The sequence below is a fragment of the Orbicella franksi genome, chromosome 3 (assembly GCF_964199315.1).
Source record: "Orbicella franksi chromosome 3, jaOrbFran1.1, whole genome shotgun sequence".
Classification (NCBI taxonomy): Eukaryota; Metazoa; Cnidaria; class Anthozoa; order Scleractinia; family Merulinidae; genus Orbicella; species Orbicella franksi.
In genome coordinates this window covers 28,839,366-28,864,246 of record NC_138147.1, presented here as the reverse complement: position 1 = coordinate 28,864,246, position 24,881 = coordinate 28,839,366, and the positions used below count along the sequence as shown (strand labels likewise).

General features: G+C 39.4%; 2 protein-coding genes and 1 pseudogene across 2 annotated transcripts in view; all 3 read left to right on the top strand.

The window, feature by feature from the left end:
- LOC145481893 (uncharacterized) overlaps window positions 1–24,881 on the top strand; it is a 287,663-nt gene that overhangs the window by 53,306 nt on the left and 209,476 nt on the right. The gene's annotated exons all lie outside the window — the stretch shown is intronic.
- Window positions 5,336–24,881, top strand: part of LOC145481850 (uncharacterized) — a 51,085-nt pseudogene continuing 31,539 nt past the window's right edge.
- Window positions 22,632–23,919, top strand: LOC145481899 (uncharacterized). The gene is made up of 2 exons (XM_081460462.1): window positions 22,632–22,941; window positions 23,672–23,919. The coding sequence occupies exons 1-2, from the start codon at window positions 22,632–22,634 to the stop codon at window positions 23,908–23,910; spliced, it is 549 nt and encodes a 182-aa protein (XP_081316588.1). The 3' UTR covers window positions 23,911–23,919.

Below are 24,881 nucleotides of genomic sequence, written 5' to 3'. Positions count from 1 at the left end.
TCTCACGATGTATTCACTTGAGATGTAGATCGCGACGTTTCGACTGCTTACTGCTAGTCTTCTTCAGACGATAAGGTCGACTGATTGCACGGTATCATTTATATCACAAAGGTCGGCTGTGATTGGTGCATTTCGATCCTCCTATTGTTCCATTATTCCGGCGAGTAGCTGTTCCCTCAGTGGTCCGCTGTTGTACCGTTCTCCTGTTGTTGTGTTTCTTGATCGTGGGTATCCATGCTTCAGGAATTTCAATTCCACTATCCCTGTTGATGTTGTTAGGGTGAAGTCTTATGTGAATAGCTTCCTTGACCCTACGTGTGTACCAGTGAGGATCTCGATCAATAAACTTGACCTCATTCCAGATAGGATAGTGGCCGGTCTCGTGGGTGTGTTCAGAAACGGCGGAGGTCTGGGTTCGGGCGAGTCGTATATCCCTGTCGTGTTCTTTGATCCTCTCCTGCATAGATCTCCCTGTTTCCCCGATGTAGACTTTGCCGCACTCACAGGGAATCCTGTAGACAACACCATCTTGTTTAGCCGGGTTGACGGTGTCCTTTGGTCGCACTAAGTGTGACCGAAGTGTCGTGTCGGACTTAAAGACGGTGCGAATGCCTTGTTGTTCTAGGCAGCGGCGAAGAGACTCCGAAACTCCTTGGACATAAGGTAAAACGGCGGTGGATTTAAATTCCGCGACAGGCAGTATTTACCTGAACTAATAAAGCAAACAGTTGGCAAATTAGGAGATAAAAGCTGAAGAGCGGAAAGCTATTCGCCTCCTGGTTGAGATGAAAATCTATTTTGAATTTTCACATTGAATATCATTGCAAGGATTGATTTTTTTCACGTTTTGTAAATTGCATGTTTTTTTCTCGCGTGTGCACTGAAAATCACTTTTCATTTTCTAAGGGCCGGATTTGACAGAAGTAATGTTTCGAGGAAAAACAAAAGTTCCACGTTTACGTTTAGTTAAAGTTTACGCTTTACCAAGAACACAATGTTATAACTCACAGTAAAATATAAATCGAATACCAAGAAAACCCAAAACACTTGTACCGGTGTCAGTAATAAATTAAGAAACAATACTTAGTTCTAGCCAGAATCTAACAGTTACCTATTATTACAGAGATCTCACATTTTATATTAGTTTACCAACTGTGACAAAGACAGATATTTTGTAGATACTGCTTCCAGTGTTGTTTCTTTAAGGTTTTAACTAACCTTAACATTGCAACTCTGATGAAGGTGGAAAGAAGCCACCGAAAATTTAGTACAGAAAACAACAGATCAGTAACACAAACCTTAACGTTTCGTGATAACATATTCAAAGTTTACTGCGGAACCACTTTGACAATGTTATGACGCAATTTATCATCAGTAAGAGGTCAGACGTATTAAAAACTGACGTCAATTTGTTAAATCCAATCTTCTTGCCACCCTGTAACTAATATCCTCTATCCCCTTTGCAGCCGCTTGGGCCGAACTCGCCCCCACGCGTCCGCGTAATACCGACAGAAATTCCTTTCTTAAAATACACCAATCACCGGCTTGATTTCATTTCCTTGCGGAGGTCCGTGCCAAAATGTCTGCCAATCAATGGCTGGTCAGGGTTTTCCTGGGAAAGAAAACACCAAGACGGTAAGCTACGCTGTATTTGATGCAGCTTATACAACAACTAGGCACAGATTACAGTGGCAAGTAAATATTGCAGACGCGGGGGACGGGAAGGGTTGAGACTTCGGTCCGAGTGCCTGCGAAAGAGACCAACAATACACCTCCTATAAACTGAACTATCTGAGGACAGTGCTAGGATAATTTCAGACCTTGGTCTATTTTAATTTGCACTGATGTTGATGCGCTCGGTCCGTGGTGTCAAGATCTCGGGTTAATATACTAAAAGTACGTCCTTGCATTTTATTAATAATATGGTGATTTTCGCGTTTACTGCTGCACAGTGTCTAACTCTCGTCTCTAAATATTGCTTTCGGCAACCTCCAGCACGAAAAAAGCACTCGCAAAATTATCTTCGGCCCAAGATCTTATTGTGAGATATGAGCTATTATTTTGTGATATGAGATTCCTTTGAAACCACTCGTACTACCCTTTGAATAGAAAAACGTGTACCCAAAGACATCAATGACAAATTGCGGAAAGTGATACCAGGCTCTTTAAGGAATTTCCTGTTTATTCTGATACTCAAAGACAAAGGTTTCTTAAAGTGTCTTAAAATTCACCATCTTTATTCACTTATCAAAGGTGTCTTTGCGGCTCATTTTTGAGTACGTTCGATTTTTCTGAGTGCATGTCCAAAAATTCCTCAAAAAAAAACGATGGTTTATATCACTAAACCCAGGCACAGTGTTGTCTGTGGTTTGTTTGCGTCTTACGCTTAATGATCACGATCAAAGGTTGATGGCTGTCGGGGAAGTCATTTCCCAGATGAAACAAAGAATGGCGGAAGAAGAAGAAGAAGAAGAAGAAGAAGAAGTAGAAGAAGAAGAAGAAGAAGAAGAAGAACAACAACAACAACAACAACAACAACAACAGCAACAATAACAACAACAACAACAACAACAGTTGTATCGTAGCGTATTTTTGTAGAGTGAGTAATTATTCTGAAACTAATTATAGTATTGCAGTGAAAGTAGAGTACTGTAGAGAAAGAAGAAAATTGTAGAAAGCAGAGTTCTGAATTCTAAGTTATTTAAGTAATTATACGTTTTGGAAATTTATAAACAAATCAAAAAAATGCGAACAGCAACAACAAAACATATACGACACACACATATTATACTACATATAGGTCTTACGCGGTCGCATAGAAATAGCCACAACCATAGCTTTGTTTATCATTGACGTGATGAAGACAGAACAAGCTGGTACTAGTTTAAGGTGGCCGAACACAGTTTCGCTCGCGCTTTTGCTGATGCAATTCAGCGCGCGCACAAGGATTGCAAAAAAAAAAACGTGCCGTCAATACAGCGATCATTTTATTTACTCAACACCCGCAGTATCTGTGCTATTTTTCTCTATAATTGAACGCAGCGTATTGATGGCTTTAGTCTTTTATTACAAAGATATGTTAGAAAAGGTAACGATGCAAAGAACCCAGCAATTCTCAGCTTTTTCTTTCTTACCGAAAGAACCCAGTTAAATGCAGCGCATGCGTAGTACGTCAAAAAATTGCGATTGAATGAAAATTGCACTCTCGGAAATACACCTATTTCTCGAGAACCACTCATTAGAATTTCACGAAATTTGGCACGACAATAGTTTAGGAAATAAATAACCGGAGTATTGAACATAATTGAACTTTGACAAAGGAAATTCTAGATATTCCAGTGAACCTTCAACAAGGGATAATTAAAGATGTCTCTATTAAATTATTAGCAAAATGGTGTTAACTTGTGAGAATCGTTACAAGCTTGCTGCATGCAAATTTTAAAGAAAATCTAATGACTAGACTTTCTGCAAATAAACAAAACCGATTTTAAAGGCCTGTTTATATTTATTCGTGTTGCCATGGCAACGGCACATACGTCAGCTTAACCATCAAAAAACCAAAGTTTGTGTTGTTAACTAGCTTGCTGCCATTTTTGACGACCGAAGGATCAAGGGTTTTCGAGAAAAAGGTGAATAAAACACAGGTATCAAAAACTGTGTTCAGCCACCTTAAGCGACTGTTATGCACGACACGACCACAAAATTAATAGTTTGAAAACGTCTGCGAGACTTTTTCAACTTGACATCACTACCTCTGTGCCTAACCCATTATAACACTCTTTCTGTAGTTTCGGTGCACTTAAATGTAATTTTTAACAACAAAAGACCAGTTTGATACTTAGGTTTCAAGCAATTAATCCGCCAATCAATCAATCAATCAATCAACCAATCAATTAATCAAAGACTCGAAGTATGTCTTTTAAGTTTTTACTTGTCGGAGTTATGTTCATGATAGTTCCCTTTTAAGTGCAGATGTTTAAGAACCATGGACGTCAACAAGAGGTAGTGTTCTTGCTCCTAACACGCTTTCACCCCAGTTCCGCCAATGAGTTGCGGAGCCCTGAAGTTTTAGTGAAAAGACGACAATGGGCGCCACGGAAGACAACATTCAACATCCCGTTTATGATCACGTTGTCTCTCAAAAACTTCCGCACGCAAAAACCATTTAGGCTTCATTATAACAGCTTATTGCAGCTGGTACCAGCTGTTTATGCTCATTTAAGGCTGAGCGATTGCATTGGAAGCAGTTCAATACGAGACTATCACAGCATCTAGAAGAACTGCTATCTTTCAACGAGGTACTAGCGAATAATCCTGCCATTGACTAAAATTAACAGCTAACTTTATTGGGAAAGTAATGCATATCGTTTAATCCATGTTTGTTATTTTATTACACCTGCAGGAATCTACGATCCTTTTTTTGTGCTGCCGCAAAAATCGTGGGGAAGAAAACCGAAAGGTAGGCAGTAGAAGGGTTAGTGTAAGGGGCTGGTGACATGGAGGGAGGAAGGTCCTATCACGTAGGAAGAGACAACTTTTCGTTTATGTTTCACCAGCAAAATCTTCAGTTAGATGGTTACCAAGTGGAGAAGAAGAACAAGATGAAATAGTCGACCGTCTTGACATCGCCATGTTTGTTTGTTTTGTTTTGTTTTTGTGTTTTGTTCCTACTTCTAGGATATAGGTGCAAGGATCGTCTTATCTTTCAGCTAGAAATAGCCTAGCGCTTGAGAGATTTTTGCGTGAGGGTCAAAGGTAAACTGAATACAGAAAACGTAAGGTGCTAGGATGAACTGGCTCTTTCAGATAATATTTCGTACTCGTGTTGCTTTTTACAGAACCATAGAAAACTATGCAAACAAAAACTAATAAAATATATAATAATAATAATAATATAATAAATAATACAAAAAAGTAAAGCAAATAAAATGTAGAATCAAAAGGGATAATTATTTTAAAGATGTAATCTATGTGTAAGCGCACGCATGCAGGCCTTTAAACGCAAAACTGACAATGTTTGCTGCACTAAATTGCCTGCCTTCGTATTCGCGGGAACGACCAAACAATCTGTATCATATCAATTACCAGATGACGGTTTACAAAAGTTTGTCAAGCGTTTCCGATCTTCGTCACATGAAAGGCCTAAGTGAGGAAGTATTTAAAATGCCAGTTAAGCGCAACAGTGATCGAGGAACATTTTGGCGGAGGTTCGTGAAAATCGGTTAAATCTACGAGTCGTAAAGCCTTAGTTTCCAGCCCCTAAAGCTTTGCGAACTGAACGATGTTTGAATTTTATAAATGTTTTACTTGAATTCATTATTTTATATCTGGGTCAATCTCTCCCAAATTGATAGACCAGGAAAATGCTGTGGACTTTTCCAAGTTTCTTCTTCTTCGCCGGCTTCTTTATGGATTTCGTAGCTGCTGGTGAGCAATGCAGAGAGGAACGGAGCATAAATGGGATGGCTCTACAGGGATTCGTCTTTAAAAAGTTTCCCGTAAGAGCCTTTCACGAGTGTGACATCAGCTGTGAAAGAGAACTCACCTGTCAAAGCTATAACTACGTGGTGGGGGAAAATTCGTGCGAACTGAATAACCGCACCAAGGAGGCAAGACCGGAAAATTTCCGCTCAGACCCGGCACGTGTTTACTTAAAACGCTTGAGCAACCGGGGTAGGTACAAACCTATAACGAAGCTTTAGCAAAAGCAAGTAATTAGGGAGATTAAGCAACTACGACAACGACGGCAACGAGAACGTCACTAAACAAAAGGTTTAATGAGCAAAACAATAGCTGTGCACGTGCGTTATAAATCTTAATTTGTACATTTCTTTGCCGTCAAAGCAACAACGTGAAATGACCAAGTTCTGTTTTGTCTAGCGAAAGTGGGCGACGACGACTAATTTTTCGTATTTCCATTTGGAATTAAACACCGTCGTTGCATAAGCACGTTTTTAGAGCCATTGGCGTACCGAACAGATCTAGACAATCGCGAATTTCGCGTTTTTATAAATTCGTCGTTGCTTAAGTTCTCTAGTGTGAGAGGCGGACGTCAACCAGACGTCCAATGCTCACTTCTTCGGCGCCAATTAGGGACTTAAGAGGAGGTTAAAAAGGGCACCAAAAGTAAGGACGTAAAATTATAGTTGCAGTTGCCGGCCTTCCTTGGTTCAATATTAACTGAAATTTCCCCGGCCCGGTAGATGTTATTTTCCCGAGGGTTTGGTGTTAGTTGACAACCTTGAAAAGAAAAAAAAATAAATGTTTGTTTTAGAACATGAAATTTCCATGGGCAGCTCACCAGCCTCTAGATCCTCGTTCGACAGACACAAAGTTTATTATCATAACATAAACTACTGTATACTTGGTACATCTTGTAATATCACTTCTTTTCTCCATCAAAGCTCCTCTGGGTTCCATTCCAGAGCTCCCAGCGCATTCGTGTCTGGAAATAAAGGCGAGCGAAGGCAAAGGCAGCGTTAGCAGCAAGTAGTGGCTTGATCCAACCGGGAATGGAACAGCAGTTTTGCTTCATTGCGACATGAACTTAGAAGGTTCTTGGCAATCATCTTTCATGCCAGTCGTCTATAATGTTTTGAGTATAGCTTTCGTTTTGTTGCTGTTGATTGCTTCTTTGTGTAACATTAATTGAAACTCCTGGTTTACTCTTTGAGTATGAGAGCATTTTTAGTTTCTCATTGCCAAAGGTTGGGTTTTTTTTTCTTTTTTTTTTCTTTTTTTGCCGTTTGTTATCTAGACGTCGATGAATGTATCACCGGCAACCATGACTGTGACGTGAATGCTAACTGCACCAACACTGTTGGCGGACATAACTGCACTTGTAAGGAAGGATTTGCTGGAGATGGTCGTTTGTGCTCGGGTAAACTTTGTATTCGTATAATTTTGAAAAAAGCTGTCATAATTGTTAACCTTCTTCTAAATATCTGTTCTATACTGTACCAATAAGAACACACTTCTCTTGGGATTCCGAGAACGCAAAGAGTTCGACTTACTGCTCACAAATATCAGGGGCGGATCCAGGATTTTTCTTAGGAGGGAGGCACAATTATGGAATGGCGTAACTGACTAGTGAGGTAAACAAATTTTAAAAGCGTATACGAAACAGAAGGCTTCATCTCAGGAGGGAGGGGGTGCGCAACCCCTGCCCCTTCCCCCTAGATCCGCCCCTGAATATTGGCCGATTAGCGTGATAAGATTACGGACTCTTGGTTTACTCTCTGAGTATGAGAGCATTTTTAGATTCTCATTGCCAAAGGTTATTTTTTTTCTTTGCTGTTTGTTATCTAGACGTCGATGAATGTATCACCGGCAACCATAACTGTGACGTGAATGCAAACTGCACCAACACTGTTGGCGGACATAACTGTACTTGTAAAGAAGGGTTTGCTGGAGATGGTCGCTCGTGCTCAGGTAAACTGTGTAATCGTGTGAATTTGAAAAAAGCTGTAGTAATTGTTAACCTTCTTCTAAATATCTGTTCTATACTGTATCAATAAGGACACACTTCTCTTGGGATTCCGAGAAGGTAAAGTGGTTCGACTTATTACTCACAAATATCAGGGGCGGATCCAGAATTTTTCCTTAGGAGGGGGTGCACCACTAAGGAATGGCGTAACTGACTAGTGAGGTAAACAAATTTTAAAAGCGTACACGAAGAAGAAGGCTTCATCTCAGGGGGGAGGGGTGCGCACCCCTGCGCTCTACCCCTAGATGCGTCTCTGAATATTGGCCGATTAGTGCGCTAACTTTACGAGCATTTTACCGGTATGAGCCCTCCCCTATTTACCTCGGAAGCGGAATTATGCGTCTCAGACGTATAGTGCATCTAACATTACTGGACATTAAGAGCAGCCCCGCTTTAATATCAACTAGACTGAGAAATAGCGAAAACGAATAAAGCCCTGGAAAAGAAGCCCTTTACGGACACCACTTATAGGACTGTTTAAAAATATTAAGTTAAGCTCAATCAATCTTTTATTAATTGTTTTCAACACAGTTTGTTTGCTTTTCGATGTCCCAAATCGCCCTGATATGAGCGGCATGTAGATGGGATTGTAACTTTGAAAGTAAAGATTGTCATGACGAACTAAGATTTACGTCGTATTTGTATTTCCTTTCTTCTACATTTAGAGTAATAAGAACGCGATTTGATTAGAAAACAAACATATGCCGCGAAATTTTGAAAGCTAACATGACAGAAGACACCAAAAGGAGAACTCTACATTTAGCTTATTCCAAGTTGTTCAAAATGCGTTCTGGTACGCGACGTGTCCGTTATAAACAGCTAACTTAGTCTGAAAGAGCTTCGTTTTTTCTTTAAAATAGTGAGATATATTTTTGGGCATTGCGGCTACTCGCCAACTGATCCAAACGATGTCACGTTATGTCGAAGAACATGGGAAAACGAGTCTGCATTTTCGTACATTTTGACTTCGTAGCGGTCAGCGGTGAGAGATCGTAGAGATTCGCGAGACCATGTTTCTGCTAGACTCCACACAAACCTCGAATTAGTTTTACTCGAACGGTAATATTCAATGAAAGGATAACAATTCTAAGCTGTAAAAAGTAGTTATTTTCATTAAAACTCGCGTTTTAAAGGCGAAAATCGATTATTAAATATCGGTATGTGTACGATTTTACTTCATAACATTGTTCCGAAACCTTCTGAATAGTCACGGACTATGTCACTTACTTACTTGCTTCCTTGCTTGCCTGCCTGTCTGCCTGCCTGCCTGCCTGCCTGCCTGCCTGCCTGCCTGCGTGCCTGTTTACCTGCTTCCTTGCTTCCTTGCTTCCTTGCTTCCTTGCTTGCTTACGCACCCGATGACATATTGGTGACTAGCTAAAGCCAGTAACCGCAAAAAATGCCCGAGAGGACCTGGATCAAACACCACCACTGCATTTCTGTCAAGTTTTCATCCCAGTGATCGTTATGATCGCTGAGAGTTATTTCCATTTGGTCTGCGCGTGTCAGCTGAACTTTTTTTCAGAGATCGTAGAGTCAGTCGTTCTTAATTAAGAAATAAAAACCACGCTTTGTGTTTCTATTAAGTTTTAGTTTAAATCTACTAGCGTTTTATCACGAATGCCACTCTCTCATTGGCTACGCTACTCACTAGCTATTCTGTTGTAGAGAGTGAGTAGTGTGGAATTCGAAGTTTGTGTTTGTTAACCAAATTTCGGCCACTTCTTTACGCTTTCGAGGTCTCTTTGAAGAGGATTTAGATAAAGTTTTGAACGACTAGTAGATTTATCCTAAAACAATCAAATTATTCGCTTTCGATTTCTATGCGTGATAGTTGACGAGGGCAACGCCATCGAACGTCCTCGTCAACTATCATGCGATAGAAATCTCTAGCTCATATTCCAATTGTTTTTTAAAATAGAAACACGAGTGAAAGTCTGGGGGAACGAGAAATGCTGTGAAGGGGAGAAAATTACTCTTTCCTGGTCCACCGATGGGACTGCATCAGAAATATGAATTTCTTTCCACAGCTTTTTCCAGTTATTTTATATCGTACTTTTTCTTTTCTCAGCTCTGGCGTCCTGCAAGGACCTGTACGACGTATACAGGTAAGTTACAAGTAAGCTACTGTACTAACAAACCAATCCTGGCAAGGTTCTGTTGTTTAGACATTTAAGTTTCAATTCCATGGACCTTTTCCGATACCTTTGCGCAGAAAATTCACACTTACACAGTTAGTTTTCCATTTATGCAACAGCTGTTCAGTGGAAAGTTATCTGAAGAAGTTTTTATGATTACCCATTTGTCGAAAGTCCGTAGTATTTAAAGTATAGGTAATCGTATGAATACGTGTACAATTAAGGATTTACGCCACGATTGATAATTTAAAATTCTCTCAAAAATGTACGAGCCTTAAGGCGAGTGCAAGTTGAAAGAAGTTGAAATATCCTAAATTGCTCGTGCTTTATGTGACTGAGGCCATTTCCGACACTTGCTTTAATTTACACTGCATGGAGTGCAAATTAAAAATTAACGATAAATTGGCCTTCTCTCAGTCAATCTCAGTTGTATGATAACGATTGAAATTGAAATTGATTGGAAAGCACTGCGTTTTCAAATTTAATCGTCAACTGTCCCTAACTGGAGTTGGGTTTTGAGATAAACTTTTTAAAACAGCCTTTAAAAGCAGACCAGATTTCACGAAAGAGGGCCGAATAATTGGAGTTCATTCAAAACTAGGGGAAAGCAATTTTTCGATCAATGAAATACGTATTTTACCGCAATTGCTACTAATCTCGCAATCTGATTGGCTAATTTGCCGTTGTCGATAAGAGTCCAGACAACGCTGCTGAAGTCAATATGTCACGCTCTTGGTCACGCTCTGAAAAAAAAACATTTTCTTTGACGTCGATATTGTGGTAAAAAACAAATCGAATGTGGTTTAGCGTTGTCTGTACTCTTATCAACATTGATATGCGTCATCACAGTGGTCAAAATGTTGTGGACTCACGGGGCGCAGCCGAGTGAGTCCACAACATTTCGACCACTGTGATGACGCATAACGTTGTCGATAAGAGTACAGACAACGCTAAGCCACATTCGATTTGTTAAATTTAGAATTCTCATTTTGGCCGTCATATTTAATAGACCAGCTGCAGTTCTTTAGAGAAACGATGCAAACTATCTTGTTAAGCATTAAATAAAATATTAACAAGAACGCAGAATATAACTCTTCAACATTTTCTCAACTCAATCTCAATTTTTTCCAGTCAATGCCGTTTGAAATTATTTACATGCAACAGGTCCAACGTGAGTCAGCTGGTTACGCTATACATTGACTCAAAACCAACTTCTGTTTTCTGTCACATGGGAAATTTTGGATGTGGAGATGGAGGATGGACACCGGTCATGAAGATTGACGGAAACGAGGTATTACATAAATCACCTCTCTACTCGTACTCGCCGAGAATCATTATCTGTAAACCTAAACAGGGATATTTTAGCTGGAATGAAATGAATCTATTATTGTTGAGAAGACTTAGCAAACGTTTCTGTACCTAATTTTGCAAATGTCAACACAAGGTTTGATTTTTTACCCAACCCTTTCTATTCGGATAGTTTTGTACCAGAAAATTGTTTATTACATTAGCATTTTATGTGTGTGGAATCCACAAAGCAGTTCCCTATATGGACTCCAAAGTTAAGTGATTTAAATAATGTTAAAAGTTCTTCGGAAAGAAAGAGACACTCAATATTATAAAATGAATAGAACGCTAGGAAAAGAAACTGAAGAAGTATACATATATAATAAGTTGAAGTCACATAACCGACTTGAGTAAAATGACTGACAAAAAAGACATTCTTCAGCAACAAATTAAATGGCAGAAGACGTCAATTAACCTATATTTTACTTTCGCTATTTGAGGAATTACCGGCGAACTTAATGCTGGGGGTAACCCTACGATGGACTAGCATCCCATCCAGGGGGGAGTAGAAATACTCCTAGTCGCTTCATGCTACAGAAATCGGAGATAGGCGTCGGCCTGGTGGGCCACTTGGCTCGTATGCAGACTTTTTTCATTTGAGGGGCTGTTTACAACTGCATTATTTTTCAACAGACCGTGGGCGAATAATATTTTCACCGCTTGATGAACTTTGGTTGTGCAGCTTTTTGCCACAGGAACTCGGACGAGTCTTTTTGAGTACAATTCCAAATAATTTTTGACAACGTAGCACATAAAAGAACTATTATGTAAGGATTACAGATAGCAGGACGGTCTGATATATTGACATTGTGACAAGTTTTTTGACCAATATAATAATGCTAGGTAATAATACATATTGAAGAACAGGAAAAACCGGAAACCAGAAAGGTCTAATATTTCAGTGATGGATAACTCTGAGGGTTAGATTGAATTTTTTACTTTCTTTCCTAGAACACTTTTAATTATAGCTCGGTGTACTGGAGCGATAAAAATGAATTCAACCTTCATGGAGGGGAGACTGGGTTTGACACACAAGAGACCAAGCTACCTACCTACTGGAACACATCCTTTTCCAAGATCTGTCTTGGTATGAAGATCGGCCAACAGAACAACTTCATTGTCATTACCAGGCAGGCCACCTCTCTGTACTCACTTATCGCTGACGGGCAGTACCGCCCCACTACAGTGGGCCGTAACACGTGGAAGAAGCTGATTGGTCCCCAGGCCTCATTGCAGCTCCAATGTAACAAGGAAGGGCTCAATGTGTTTACTCGAACATCGCAGGCAAGAATCGGCATCGTTGGTAACAAAGAAAATAACTGCTTATCCTCTGATTCCAGAATCGGATTTGGTATAAGAGGACGGCAAAAAGATCCCTCCAACACCTGTGGTAATGAAGCAACGCACTCACCAGAAAATGGCATCAAACACATTAAAGCCATGGGATACATTATTGTACAGTGAGAAGGAACTGATGAAGTGACGGCGAGCCATTCAATTCATCGATATACTAATTTTAGTGATAAAGACATCGAAGTCATATCAGTTCCATTTTTTCTTTTTATTCAAAATGTTTATTGAAGTTAGTTTTTTTAGGTGTTGCTTAAAAAAAAAGGTTCCCATATTATAGACTTTGCGTGTCGGGTATTTAAAATGGAAGGTTTAGTACATTTAATGCACTAATATAACATAAGTTGGGTCACGACAGTTTCTAGTATTTTTCAGCGACTTTTTCATTGGTTCCTATACAACCACTCTCTTTTGATATCAGTTGATATTAAAATAATGGCATCAAACAAATAGGCCTAATTACGGTTTCGACGCCATCTTGACGGGTAGGAAAATACCACTGTTTGTTGGCTTCACGAACACTTTAGTTTCAATACAAACAGTGGTCTGCTTCTCCATTACCACAGTCATGTCTATAATAGGTACAAGCGCGGCCTATTGACAACTATGCTCGATCGCGCACATCGCCTGTCTTCGTCATGGTCCTACTTCACTGAGGAGTGCGAACGACTGAAGTCTGTTTTCTCTAAACTGAAATATCCCAAGCACCTTGTTGACTCCACTGTTAAAACCTTCCTAAATTTAAAGGTCGCTGACCAGCCCTCATTACGGTCCAGATCTACGACAGAAAACACTACTCGGGTTGTCATACCCTTTAAAGACCAGGAGTCTGCTAATATCGTGAAGACACAGTTAAAAGATCTCAGTGTGAAGCTGCAGACTAGTGTTCAACCGGTGTTTACGAGCCGCAAGATTGCTCAGGAGTTCCCGACAAGCGAACCTAAGCCTCAGCTCATTGATCAACAATGCGTTGTGTATAACTTCAAGTGTGACCAGTGCGATGCTGGTTATGTCGGTTACACCCGTGGCCATCTGTTCGTACGCGTTGATGGACATAGAAGCAAGACCTCGTCAGTACGCAATCACTATGATAATAGACACGCAGGCAGGATTCCGGATGACCTTCGCAATTGTGTTAGCGTGTTGAAAAAATGCCACAACAAGTTTGATTGTCTCATTAATGAGATGTTACTCATTAAACAATTACGATCGTGTTTAAATGTACAATCAGACTCAGTTCGCGCTAAGGTCTTTGTCTAACTTATGCAAATTAGTAACTCTGAACTCTTAGTTACTCTTGAAATCGCATATTTAATTAGTTTCCCTTGACAATGGCGCCAAGATGTCGCCGAAACGTCGAATTTGTCTATCGTTAGTTTTTGCCTGTATGAATTTGTGAATCGCAACGTTAAAATAATATATAAGCAGAAGATTGTATTCACCAAGTTTGAAGGATTTAGCTTGGCTAGAAGACGCTCAGTTTATTTTTCTGATTTTCTATACATTTGTCTGTAAATTTGGCTGAGTAGACGCGGTTCACGGGAAATTTTTTCTCAGACAAATGTATGGAAAATGAGAAATTAACTGAGCGTCTTCTAGCCCAGCTACGTCCTTCAAATTTGGTGAATACATTCTGCTACTTAGTATGGTAAAGCTGCGATTCATAAGTTGTGCTAAATTCAATATTTTTTTTTATTAAAAAATTGTTTGCCATCGGATTCATATATATCCGCTCGATTTCCAGCCGTTTGTTTATTACGTATCACTTGTCCCTGACGTCACATCCGCTTTTTATGCAAATTACCATACGAGCAGCGCGGGGAGAAATGGCGGAGGTTGTTACTCCAAAAAAACAAAAAAACTGTTAGATAAAATGTGTTTTATATGGAAATGGTTTACATAATCCAAGGAAAAGCGTAACACTAAAACAGGAACATGCTTCGAAGCTGAAATTCGAAAGAAATCGCAGCCAGTAGGAATCTGGACCTGAAGGGTAACAACAATAACGATATTTATTGTTACATGCTTACAAATACATGTAAGTGGGTAAACAAATATTTTAAGTTAAGTCGAAATCGTCTTCACTGAGTCCGAGTGGCCGAATGCAAGAGAGCTATGCAGTGATACCAAGGATCATAAGCCAATATTGCTTCTCCGGTCTACCTCTGTTGTAAGATCTCTGCAGTAAACTAGAGCTTTGCCTTCATACCATAACGGTTCTACCACTGTCGGTAGCATCACTGAATGTCCCTAGTTCTGCAGGATTTCAAAAGCGAAAAAGCTCCCCTGTGTAAAGTGTAGGCAAGAACTCTATTTCCTTATTGGGAAAAAAGATGCCAAGAGCATTCGGTTGCCACTTCCTCTCCAGATTCTAGTGAACCGACAACTAAGTGAACAAAATTGCGGGAAATGTTTGGGTAGACACTCGAGCGTAATAAAACTCGTACCCAAGCACATGGTTTAGTGCTACTAAAGAGATGATAGGCGTTTCCTCGGTGGTCCGCATGCTGCGAATAATGCCAAGTTAATAGAAACATGTACAAAAGAGCATGCATCACCTTTAGACTTATAAAATTTATGAGGCTTGCAAGTTTGTTTTCTGAATCCTCTAAATGTGCATCATAATGCAAAAGTAAGGCGCCCTTTGCCGTAATGTGTTGTTGTGTGTACATTCCTAAATGCCATGACAGACATGACAACACTTCTACTTAACATTGGAATAGAGCATTACTGCAGTACGCAAGTTAGGTGTGTCTCTTCCTGCCATGCCCCTCTCCTAATGGTATGCGCCAATGTTTCTTGAAGGGATTACGGATATCAGGGATTGTGGCTGTAACCCCTTGACAATTACCTGCCATTCCGCGTGCGATTGTCGCTTTTTTCAAAAATTCTTCTGTCGCCACCTGATCTAGTTAAAGGAGCTCAATCACGGTTTGCACATCTTGAAAGTTTAGCCTAAATCATTCAAATTGGTCGTTTGCAATCCGTGTCAATCTTTGCCATCCTTGACCACCCTTGTTCCTCTATGGTTTATTATTATCTCTTTGAAGTTTTTCTATCTTAGTAAACTATTATTTTCAGGTTCCTTCCATTTAAAGGAGATTTGGTACGTGGCCAAAACAACTCAAAACACCGTGTCTGTGTTCCTTGTAGCATCCAAGACAACTATTTTTTCTGACAGTTAATAATAATTTTATGACCGCGTCCGTTATGTACAGGTGACCGCTATATGCAGGTCAACTTAGCAGTAAATATAAGTGACGATTTTTAGGAAGTTATTCAGTGACCGTTATACACAGGGTGACCGCCATATACAGGGCCGTTATATACAGGTTTGACGCTATCTCTTTTCTGATTGGCCGAAAGCGTACAGTAAATTTTCAAAATCAGCGCCGGCCTGTGACGTCATCTAGCTTCAGATTATACAATAATCATGTCAAGGACTCTCAAGGTCACGGGTAATCATGTCATGTATGACCGCGGTGCATGATTTCTAAGGGTAATCATGTCAAGTTCGCGCGCTTTGTGTTGCTTGCCGTCAGTGAAGAATTCTTTCGTTCAATGTGCAATAAAACAATTATTAGGTTCGTTTTTTGTGATTTCACCCTTCGGCTTCGGCTGATAACCCCTACGGCCCTACCTCGACCTTGATTATGCTGGATATCACAAAAACCTCATCCAATAATTGTTTTTATAACATAGCGCGGGCACTAGTCCTATCTAATTCCTATTGTTGAGCCATCATGAACGAAATCTCTATGTACGCACGGCCGTGCGTATATATAAGATGACGTGTGCAGTTTCCATTTAGCTGCAAAATCTCCGTCGAATTTAGTGCAAGTTCCTTTTGTTTAAGTTTCGGCAAAGTGAAGATTATTCTGAACAATCCAAACTCTACTTCGAGCCTTTGACTTTTCGGCAAGCTAATATGTTTACTTACACCTGAGTATTTTGATTTTGTTTGTCTACATTTTCATTTAGTATTTTTGACTCTTTTCTTTGCCTACATTTTCATTATAATTAATTCGAAGAAGCGAATATTTCGTTGACAATTTCATAAACCATGTTTAGCGTTTTCGTTCAACCGTTGCTCAAGTTATTGTGGCGTGTTAGGATCCTAATGATCTTTGTTTTCCTTCACCATGCATTGTGAGAACTTTGTAGTCAATCACAAATAAAACATGTTTTAGCGCCCAAGTTGTTGTCGCCATGTTATAAAAGAATTGGTTCATGCTTTTAGCTGTGCGTATATCGAGTTATGTATGCACTTGGGAAGTTTGGAGAGCACGCAAGAATCTACTGCTCTCGGCTATCACCTCGAGCAACTCTTACGCTTCTTTCGTGCTCTCCAAACTTCCTGCATGCATCCATAACTGCATCTACGCACGCTAAGCAAGAACAATTCTTTAATAATGCGAGTCACGCGTAAGTTTTCCGCGCATGTTACTCGCGCGTTGCGTGGATGTTTATTGGAGTATTTTGAGGAAAAATCACAAAGTTTGCCCAATCTTGCTAAATCTTTTTTTATATATATGTTAAGAACGAGAACATTAAAATCAGTCAGTCTTTGTCCCCACGTTGTTGTAGCAAATCACAAAACCCTTACAACGAACAACAGCTTAGGTAGTCTCACTTTTTTCACTCTTCAATCGAGTTTAAAAGGTAACTGTTAGATTCTGGCTAGAGCCAAGTATTGTTTCTTAATTTATTACCTGACACCGGTACAAGTGTTTTGGGTTTTCTTGGTATTCGATTTATATTTTACTGTGAGTTATAACATTGTGTTCTTGGTAAAGCGTAAACTTTAACTAAACGTAAACGTAGAACTTTTATTTTTCCTCGAAACATTACTTCTGTCAAATCCGGCCCTTAGAAAATGAAAAGTGATTTTCACTGCACACGCGAGAAAAAAAACATGCAATTTACAAAACGTGAAAAAAATCAATCCTTGCAATGATATTCAATGTGAAAATTCAAAATAGATTTTCATCTCAACCAGGAGGCGAATAGCTTTCCGCTCTTCAGCTATTATCTCCTAATTTGCCAACTGTTTGCTTTATTAGTTCCGGTAAATACACTTTGTTATTTTTGTCTTTCGAAACTCTTACTCCCTAACAAATGAGGAGAGTTTCAGCTTCAAAATTTGGTTCCATTGCAGCAAAATGGTTAGCATGCCATAGATTTAATTTACTGAGGACACGAAGGTCTACAGTGGTCTTTCAGGAGCAACATCTGTCAAAGGTACATTCCCGCTCACTTCTATAGAAAAAATTCAGCCATGTAGACTCTACTGCAATTGATGTCAGCTTGTAACATAGGCTTACAATGCATATGACGGAACCGTATTTCTCTACACAATGGCGTGAGTTCATTTGTTTAGATTTGCCAAGATGGGAGCCTAAATCAGTTCAGCCTGAAGCAAATATCTGACCTAAGTCAAACATTTATTGACCCTTTCTTCTCTCATACATAGTAATTATTTTATGTGCCAAACACTAAGTCTGTTCCAGAGCAGGAACTTTGTCAACTGAAGATAGATTTGCTTATCAAAATCTCAACACTGAGTGTATACTTCTGAGATGTGATTGCTGGGTCACTGCTGAAGAAGGCAGTTTTTAAGTATGTTCCGCTGGAATTGTGAAACAGGTGCCTTCAGTTAAATGGATCTCATCAGGAGACACTAAAAAACACAAAGAACCCATCGGGGAAACTTTCTTGTCAATTGTTCCACAACTGAAATGTTTACAGTCTTTACTATGGGATAATATTGATACCTTTCGAATGAATTTAAGAGATCTACTGGGGGCTCAGAATCAGGTTTAACATGTGTATAAAAATAAACTTTAAAAAATATTGAACTAAATCACTTTTACATGATTCGTTCCAGCTTCGTTTTCTGCTAGTTTCAGCACACCTCGCCACAAATAAATTTATAACTTGAGGAAGTGCTGTTGATATGCAGTACAAATGGAAAAATACTAAAAGATGCGATGAAATTTTTCTCTTTTCTCTTTCAAAGCAGAATGAATTGCTTTGAAACACAGTGGAAGCCAACCCTATAATAATAACCATTTTGTTTTTACCCAAACAAAAACTCTGCCAGTTCCTGGGTGAATTAGCGGGCTCCAAGGTTATTACGAAAACGTATGTTTTTAGTTTAAATACTGTCACTTGATAAAGCCTGCATCGACATATTTGAGGTATTAGTTCGGGTTTTGTTGTTGTTGTTGTTCTTTTCTTTTATTTTACTGTATTTTATTAACTTTTGATTTTTTTTTTCACGGAATATCATGTAAATTCTAAACAGTACATTGAGTAGTGTATACGCAGTTTAGGCAAGGCTATGGCCAGTTTCAGCTGAAATAAAAATACCATATTGTAACCTACGTTTTCTTCCCAGTCAAACAGGCACTATTGGCACTATTTTCTCGTCCTCGTGTTGGCATGGCGTGAACAGGACAACGCCATCGCTGTACAAGGTAAGAAGACAGTTCTTCAAATAAAATTTCATTTTTTCAGAAAAATGCGAGTAAAGGCGAACACATGGAATAGTGGAGTTTACTGCAAGGCAAATTGCAAATGGTGACAAAGATATTATGTTTATTTGCTATTTGTTTCTTTCAGTTTAAGGGGCATGCCTGAAAACTATCTAGGTGTCGCTAAGCGTACTGACCACTATAAACGTTGAACATTTATAACACTTTTTTTAACATTTCACTTTTTTAAACAAATGCATATTTCAGTTTCTCCGACAGGATGTGGTTCTGTGGTAAACAACTCGCTGAAAAGTCCGGGATATCCAAACAATTACCCAAGTGATTTGCACTGTATGTATTCCATTCCTATCCCACAAGGCAAAGCGCTGAACATTTCATTTGAAGATTTTCCCTTAGAGGAAGATTATGGACTTTGCTTGCAAGTGTCTCTTCAAGAATTAAAAAAATAGTTTTTCCCTATTATTACAGAGATCTCGCACTTTAGTTTACTAACTGTGACAAAGACAGATATTTTGTAGATACTGCTTCCAGTACTGCTTCTTTGAGGTTTTAACTAACCTTAACATTGCAACTCTGATGAAGGTAGAAAGAAGCCACCGAAAATTTAGTACAGAAAACAACAGATCAGTAACAAAAATCCTAACGTTTCGTGATAAAATTGTCAAGGTTTAATGAGGAACCACTTTGACAATGTTATGACGCAATTTACCATCTATAAGAGGACAGACGCATTAAAACCTGACGTAAATTTGTTAAATCCAATCTTCTTGCCACCCTGTAACTAATATCCTCTATCCCCTTTGTAGCCGCTTGGGCCGAACTCGGCCCCACGTATCCGCGTAATACCGACAGAAATTCCTTTCTTAAGATATACCAATCACTGGCTTGATTTCATTTCCTTGCCGAGGTTCGTGCCAAAATGTCTGCCAATCGATGGCCGGTCAGGGTTTTCTTGAGAAAGAAAACATCAAGACGGCAAGCTACGCTGTATTTGATGCAGCTTATACAACAAGTAGGCACAGATTACAGCGGTAAGTAAATATTGCAGACGCGGGGGACGGGGAGGGTTGAGACTTCGGTACGAGTGCCTGCGAAGGAGACTAACAATACACCTCTTATAAACTGAACTATCTGAGGACAGTGCTGGGATAATTTCAGACCTTGGTCTATTTTAATTTGCACTGATATTGCTGCGCTCGGTCCGTGGTGTCAAGATCTCGGGTTAATATACTAAAAGTACCTCCTTGCGTTTTATTAATAATATGGTTATTTTTTTGTTTTGTTTTTTTTTTTTTTACTGCTGCACAGTGTCTAACACTCGTCTCTGAATATTGCTCTCGGCAACCTCCAGCACGAAAAAAGTACTCGCAAAATTATCTTCGGTCCAAGATCTTATTGTGAGATATGAGCTATTATTTTGTGATATGAGATTCCTTTGAAACCACTCGTACTACCCTTTGAATAGAAAAACGTGTACCCAAAGACATCAATGACAAATTGCGGAAAGTGATACCAGGCTGTTTCAGGAATTTCCTGTTTATTCTGATACTCAAAGACAAAGGTTTCTTAAAGTGTCTTAAAATTCACCATCTTTATTCACTTATCAAAGGTGTCTTTGCGGCTCATTTTTGAGTACGTTCGATTTTTCTGAGTGCATGTCCAAAAATTCCTCAAAAAAAAAACGATGGTTTATATCACTAAACCCAGGCACTGTTGTGTGTGGTTTGTTTGCGTCTTACGCTTAATGATCACGATCAAAGGTTGATGGCTGTCGGGAAAATCATTTCTCAGATGAAACAAAGAATGGCGGAAGAAGAAGAAGAAGAACAACAACAACAGGAAGAAGAACAGTTGTATTGTACCGTATTTTTGTAGAGTGAGTAATTATTCTGAAACTAATTATAGTATTGCAGTGAAAGTAGCGTACTGTAGAGAAAGAAGAAAATTGTAGAAAGCAGAGTTCTGAATTGTAAGCTGTTTAAGTAATTATATGTTTTGGAAATTTATAAACAAATAAAAAAAATACGAACGGTAACAACAAAACATATACGACACACACATATTATACTACATAAAGGTCTTACGCGGTCGCATAGAAATAGCCACAACCATAGCTTTGTTTACCATTGACGTGATGAAGAGAGAACAAGCTGGTACTAGTTTAAGCGACTGTTATGCACGACACGACCACAAAATTAATAGTTTGAAAACGTCTGCGAGACTTTTTCAACTTGACATCACTACCTCCGTGCCTAACCTTTTTGTAATTTCGGTGCACTTAAATGTAATTTTTAACAACGCAAGACCAGTATGATACTTAGGTTTCAATCAATTAATCCGCCAATCAATCAATCAAAGACTCAAAGTATGTCTTTTAAGTTTTTACTTGTCGGAGTTATGTTCATGATAGTTCCCTTTTAAGTGCAGATGTTTTAGAACCATGGACGTCAACAAGAGGTAGTGTTCTTGCTCCCAGCACGTTTCACCCCAGTTCCACCAATGAGTTGCGGAGGCCTGAAGTTTTAGTGAAAAGACGACAATGGGCGCCACGGAAAAAAAAACATTCAACATCCCGTTTATGATCGCGTTGTCTGTCAAAAACTTCCGCACGCAAAAACCATTTAGGCTTCATTATAACAGCTTATTGCAGCTGGTGCCAGCTGTTTATGCTCATTTAAGGCTGAGTGATTGGACGCAGTTCAATACAAGACTATCACAGCATCTAGAAGAACTGCTATCTTTCAACGAGGTACTAACGAGTATCCTGCTATTGACCAAAATTAACAGCAAACTTTATTGAGAAAGTAATGCATATCTTTTAATCCATATTTGATATTTTATTGCACCTGCAGGAATCTACGATCCCTTTTTTGTGCTACCGCAAAACTCTTGGAGAAGAAAACCGAAAGGTAGGCAGCAGAAGGGTTAGTGTAATTAAGGGGCTGGTGACATGGAGGGAGGAAGGTCCTATCACCTAGGAAGAGACAACTTTTCGTTTATGTTTAACCAGCAAAATCTTCAGTTAGATGGTTACCAAGTGGAGAGAAAAAACAAGATGAAATAGTCGATCGTCTTGACATCGCCATGTTTGTTTGTTTTGTTTTGTTTTTGTGTTTTGTTCCGACTTCTAGGATATAGGTGCAAGGATCGTCTTATCATTCAGCTAGAAAGAGCCTAGCGCTTCAGAGATTTTTGCGCAAGGGTCAAAGGTAAACTGAATACAGAAAACGTAAGGTGCTAGAATGAACTCTTTCAGAGAATATTTCGTACTCGTGTTGCTTTTTACAGAATCATAGAAAACTATGAAAACAAAAACTAATAAAATATATAATGATAATAATAATAATAATAATAACACAAAAACGTAAAGCAAATAAAATGTAGAATCAAAAGGGATAATTATTTTAAAGATTTAATCTATGTGTAAGCGCACGCATGCAGGCCTTTAAACGCAAAACTGACAATGTTTGCTGCACTAAATTGCCTGCCTCCGTATTCGCGGGAACGACCAAACAATCTGTACCATATTAATTACCAGATGACGGACTACAAAAGTGTGTCAAGCGTTTCCGATCTTCGTCACATGAAAGGCCCAAGTGAGGAAGTATTTAAAATGCCAGTTAAGCCCAACAGTGATCGAGGAACATTTTGGCGGAGGTTCGTGAAAATCGGTTAAATCTACGAGTCGTAAAGCCTTAGTTTCCAGCCCCTAAAGCTTTGCGAACTGAACGATGTTTGAATTTTATGAATATTTCACTTGAATTCATTATTTTATATCTAGGTCAATCTCTCCCAAATTGATAGACCGGGAAAATGCTGTGGACTTTTCCAAGTTTCTTCTTCTTCGCCGGCTTCTTTATGGATTTCGTAGCTGCTGGTAAGCAATGCAGAGAGGAACGGAGCATAAATGGGATGGCTCTACAGGGATTCGTCTTTAAAAAGTTTCCCGTAAGAGCCTTTCACGAGTGTGACATCGGCTGTGAAAGAGAACTCACCTGTCAAAGCTATAACTACGTGGTGGGGGAAAATTCGTGCGAACTGAATAACCGCACCAAGGAGGCAAGACCGGAACATTTCCGCTCAGACCCGGCACGTGTTTACTTAAAACGCTTGAGCAACCGGGGTAGGTACAAACCTATTACGAAGCTTTAGCAAAAGCAAGTAATTAGGGAGATTAAGCAACTACGACGACGACGGCAACGAGAACGTCACTAAACAAAAGGTTTCATGAGCAAAGCAATAGCTGTGCACGTGCGTTATAAATCTTAATTTGTACATTTCTTTGCCGTCAAAGCAACAACGTGAAATGACCAAGTTCTGTGTTGTCTAGCGAAAGTGGGCGACGACGACTAATTTTTCGTATTTCCATTTGGAATTGAACGCCGTCGTTGCATAAGCACGTTTTTAGAGCCATTGGCGTACCGAAGAGATCTAGACAATCGCGAATTTCGCGTTTTTATAAATTCGTCGTTTCTTAAGTTCTCTATTGTGAGAGGCGGACGTCAACCAGACGTCTAATGCTCACTTCTTCGGCGCCAATTAGGGACTTAAGAGGAGGTTTAAAAGGGCACCAAAAGTAAGGACGTAAAATTATAGTTGCAGTTGCCGGCCTTCCTTGGTTCAATATTAACTAAATTTTCCCCGGCCTGGTAGATGTTATTTTCCCGAGGGTTTGGTGTTAGTTAACAACCTGAAAAGAAAAACAAATAAATGTTTTTTTTAGAACATGAAATTTCCACAGGCAGCTCCTCAGCCTGTAGATCCTCGTTCGACAGAAACAAAGTTTATTATCATAACATAAACTACTGTATACTTGGTACATCTTGTAACATCATTTCTTTTCTCCATCAAAGCTCCTCTGGGTTCCATTCCAGAGCTCCCAGCGCATTCGTGTCTGGAAATAAAGGCAAGCGAAGGCAAAGGCAGCGTTAGCAGCAAGTACTGGCTTGATCCAACCGGGAATGGAACAGCAGTTTTGCTTCATTGCGACATGAACTTAGAAGGTTCTTGGCAATTATCTTTCATGCCAGTCGTGTATAATGTGATTGAGTATAGCTTTCGTTTTGTTGCTGTTGATTGCTTCTTTGTGTAACATTAATTGAAACTCCTGGTTTACTCTTTGAGCATGAGAGCATTTTTAGTTTCTCATTGCCAAAGGTTGGGGTTTTTTTTGTTTTTTTTTTGTTTTTTGTTTTTTTTGCCGTTTGTTATCTAGACTTCGATGAATGTATCACCGGCAACCATGACTGTGACGTGAATGCAAACTGCACCAACACTGTTGGCGGACATAACTGCACTTGTAAGGAAGGATTTGCTGGAGATGGTCGCTTGTGCTCGGGTAAACTGTGTATTCGTATAAATTTGAAAAAAGCTGTCATAATTGTTAACCTTCTTCTAAATATCTTTTCTATACTGTATCAATAAGAACACACTTCTCTTGGGATTCCGAGAACGCAAAGGGTTCGACTTATTGCTCACAAATATCAGGGGCGGATCCAGGATTTTTCTTAGAAGGGATGCACCACTAAGGAATGGCGTTACTGACTAGTGAGGTAAACAAATTTTAAAAGCGTATACGAAAAGGAAGGCTTCATCTCAGGAGGGAAGGGGTGCGCAACCCCTTCACTCTACCTTTAGATCCGCCCCTGAATATTGGCCGATTAGTGCGCTAACTTTACGAACATGTTACAGCGGAATTATACGTCTCAGACGTATTGTGCATCTAACATTACTGGACATTAAGAGCAGTCCCATTTCAATATCAACTACACAGAGAAATAGTGGAAACGAATAAAGCCCTAGAAAAGAAGTCCTTTACGGGCACTAGTTATAGCACTGTACAAAAATATTACGTTAAGCTCCACCAATCTTTCATTAATTGTTTTCAACACAATTTGTTTGCTTTTCGATGTCCAAAATCGCCCTGATATCGATCAAAAATGCGCGGCATGTAGATAGGATTGTAACTTTGAAAGTAGAGAGTTTCATGACGAACTAAGATGTACGTCGTATTGGTATTTCCGTTTTTCTACATTTAGAATAATAAGAACGTGATTTGATTAG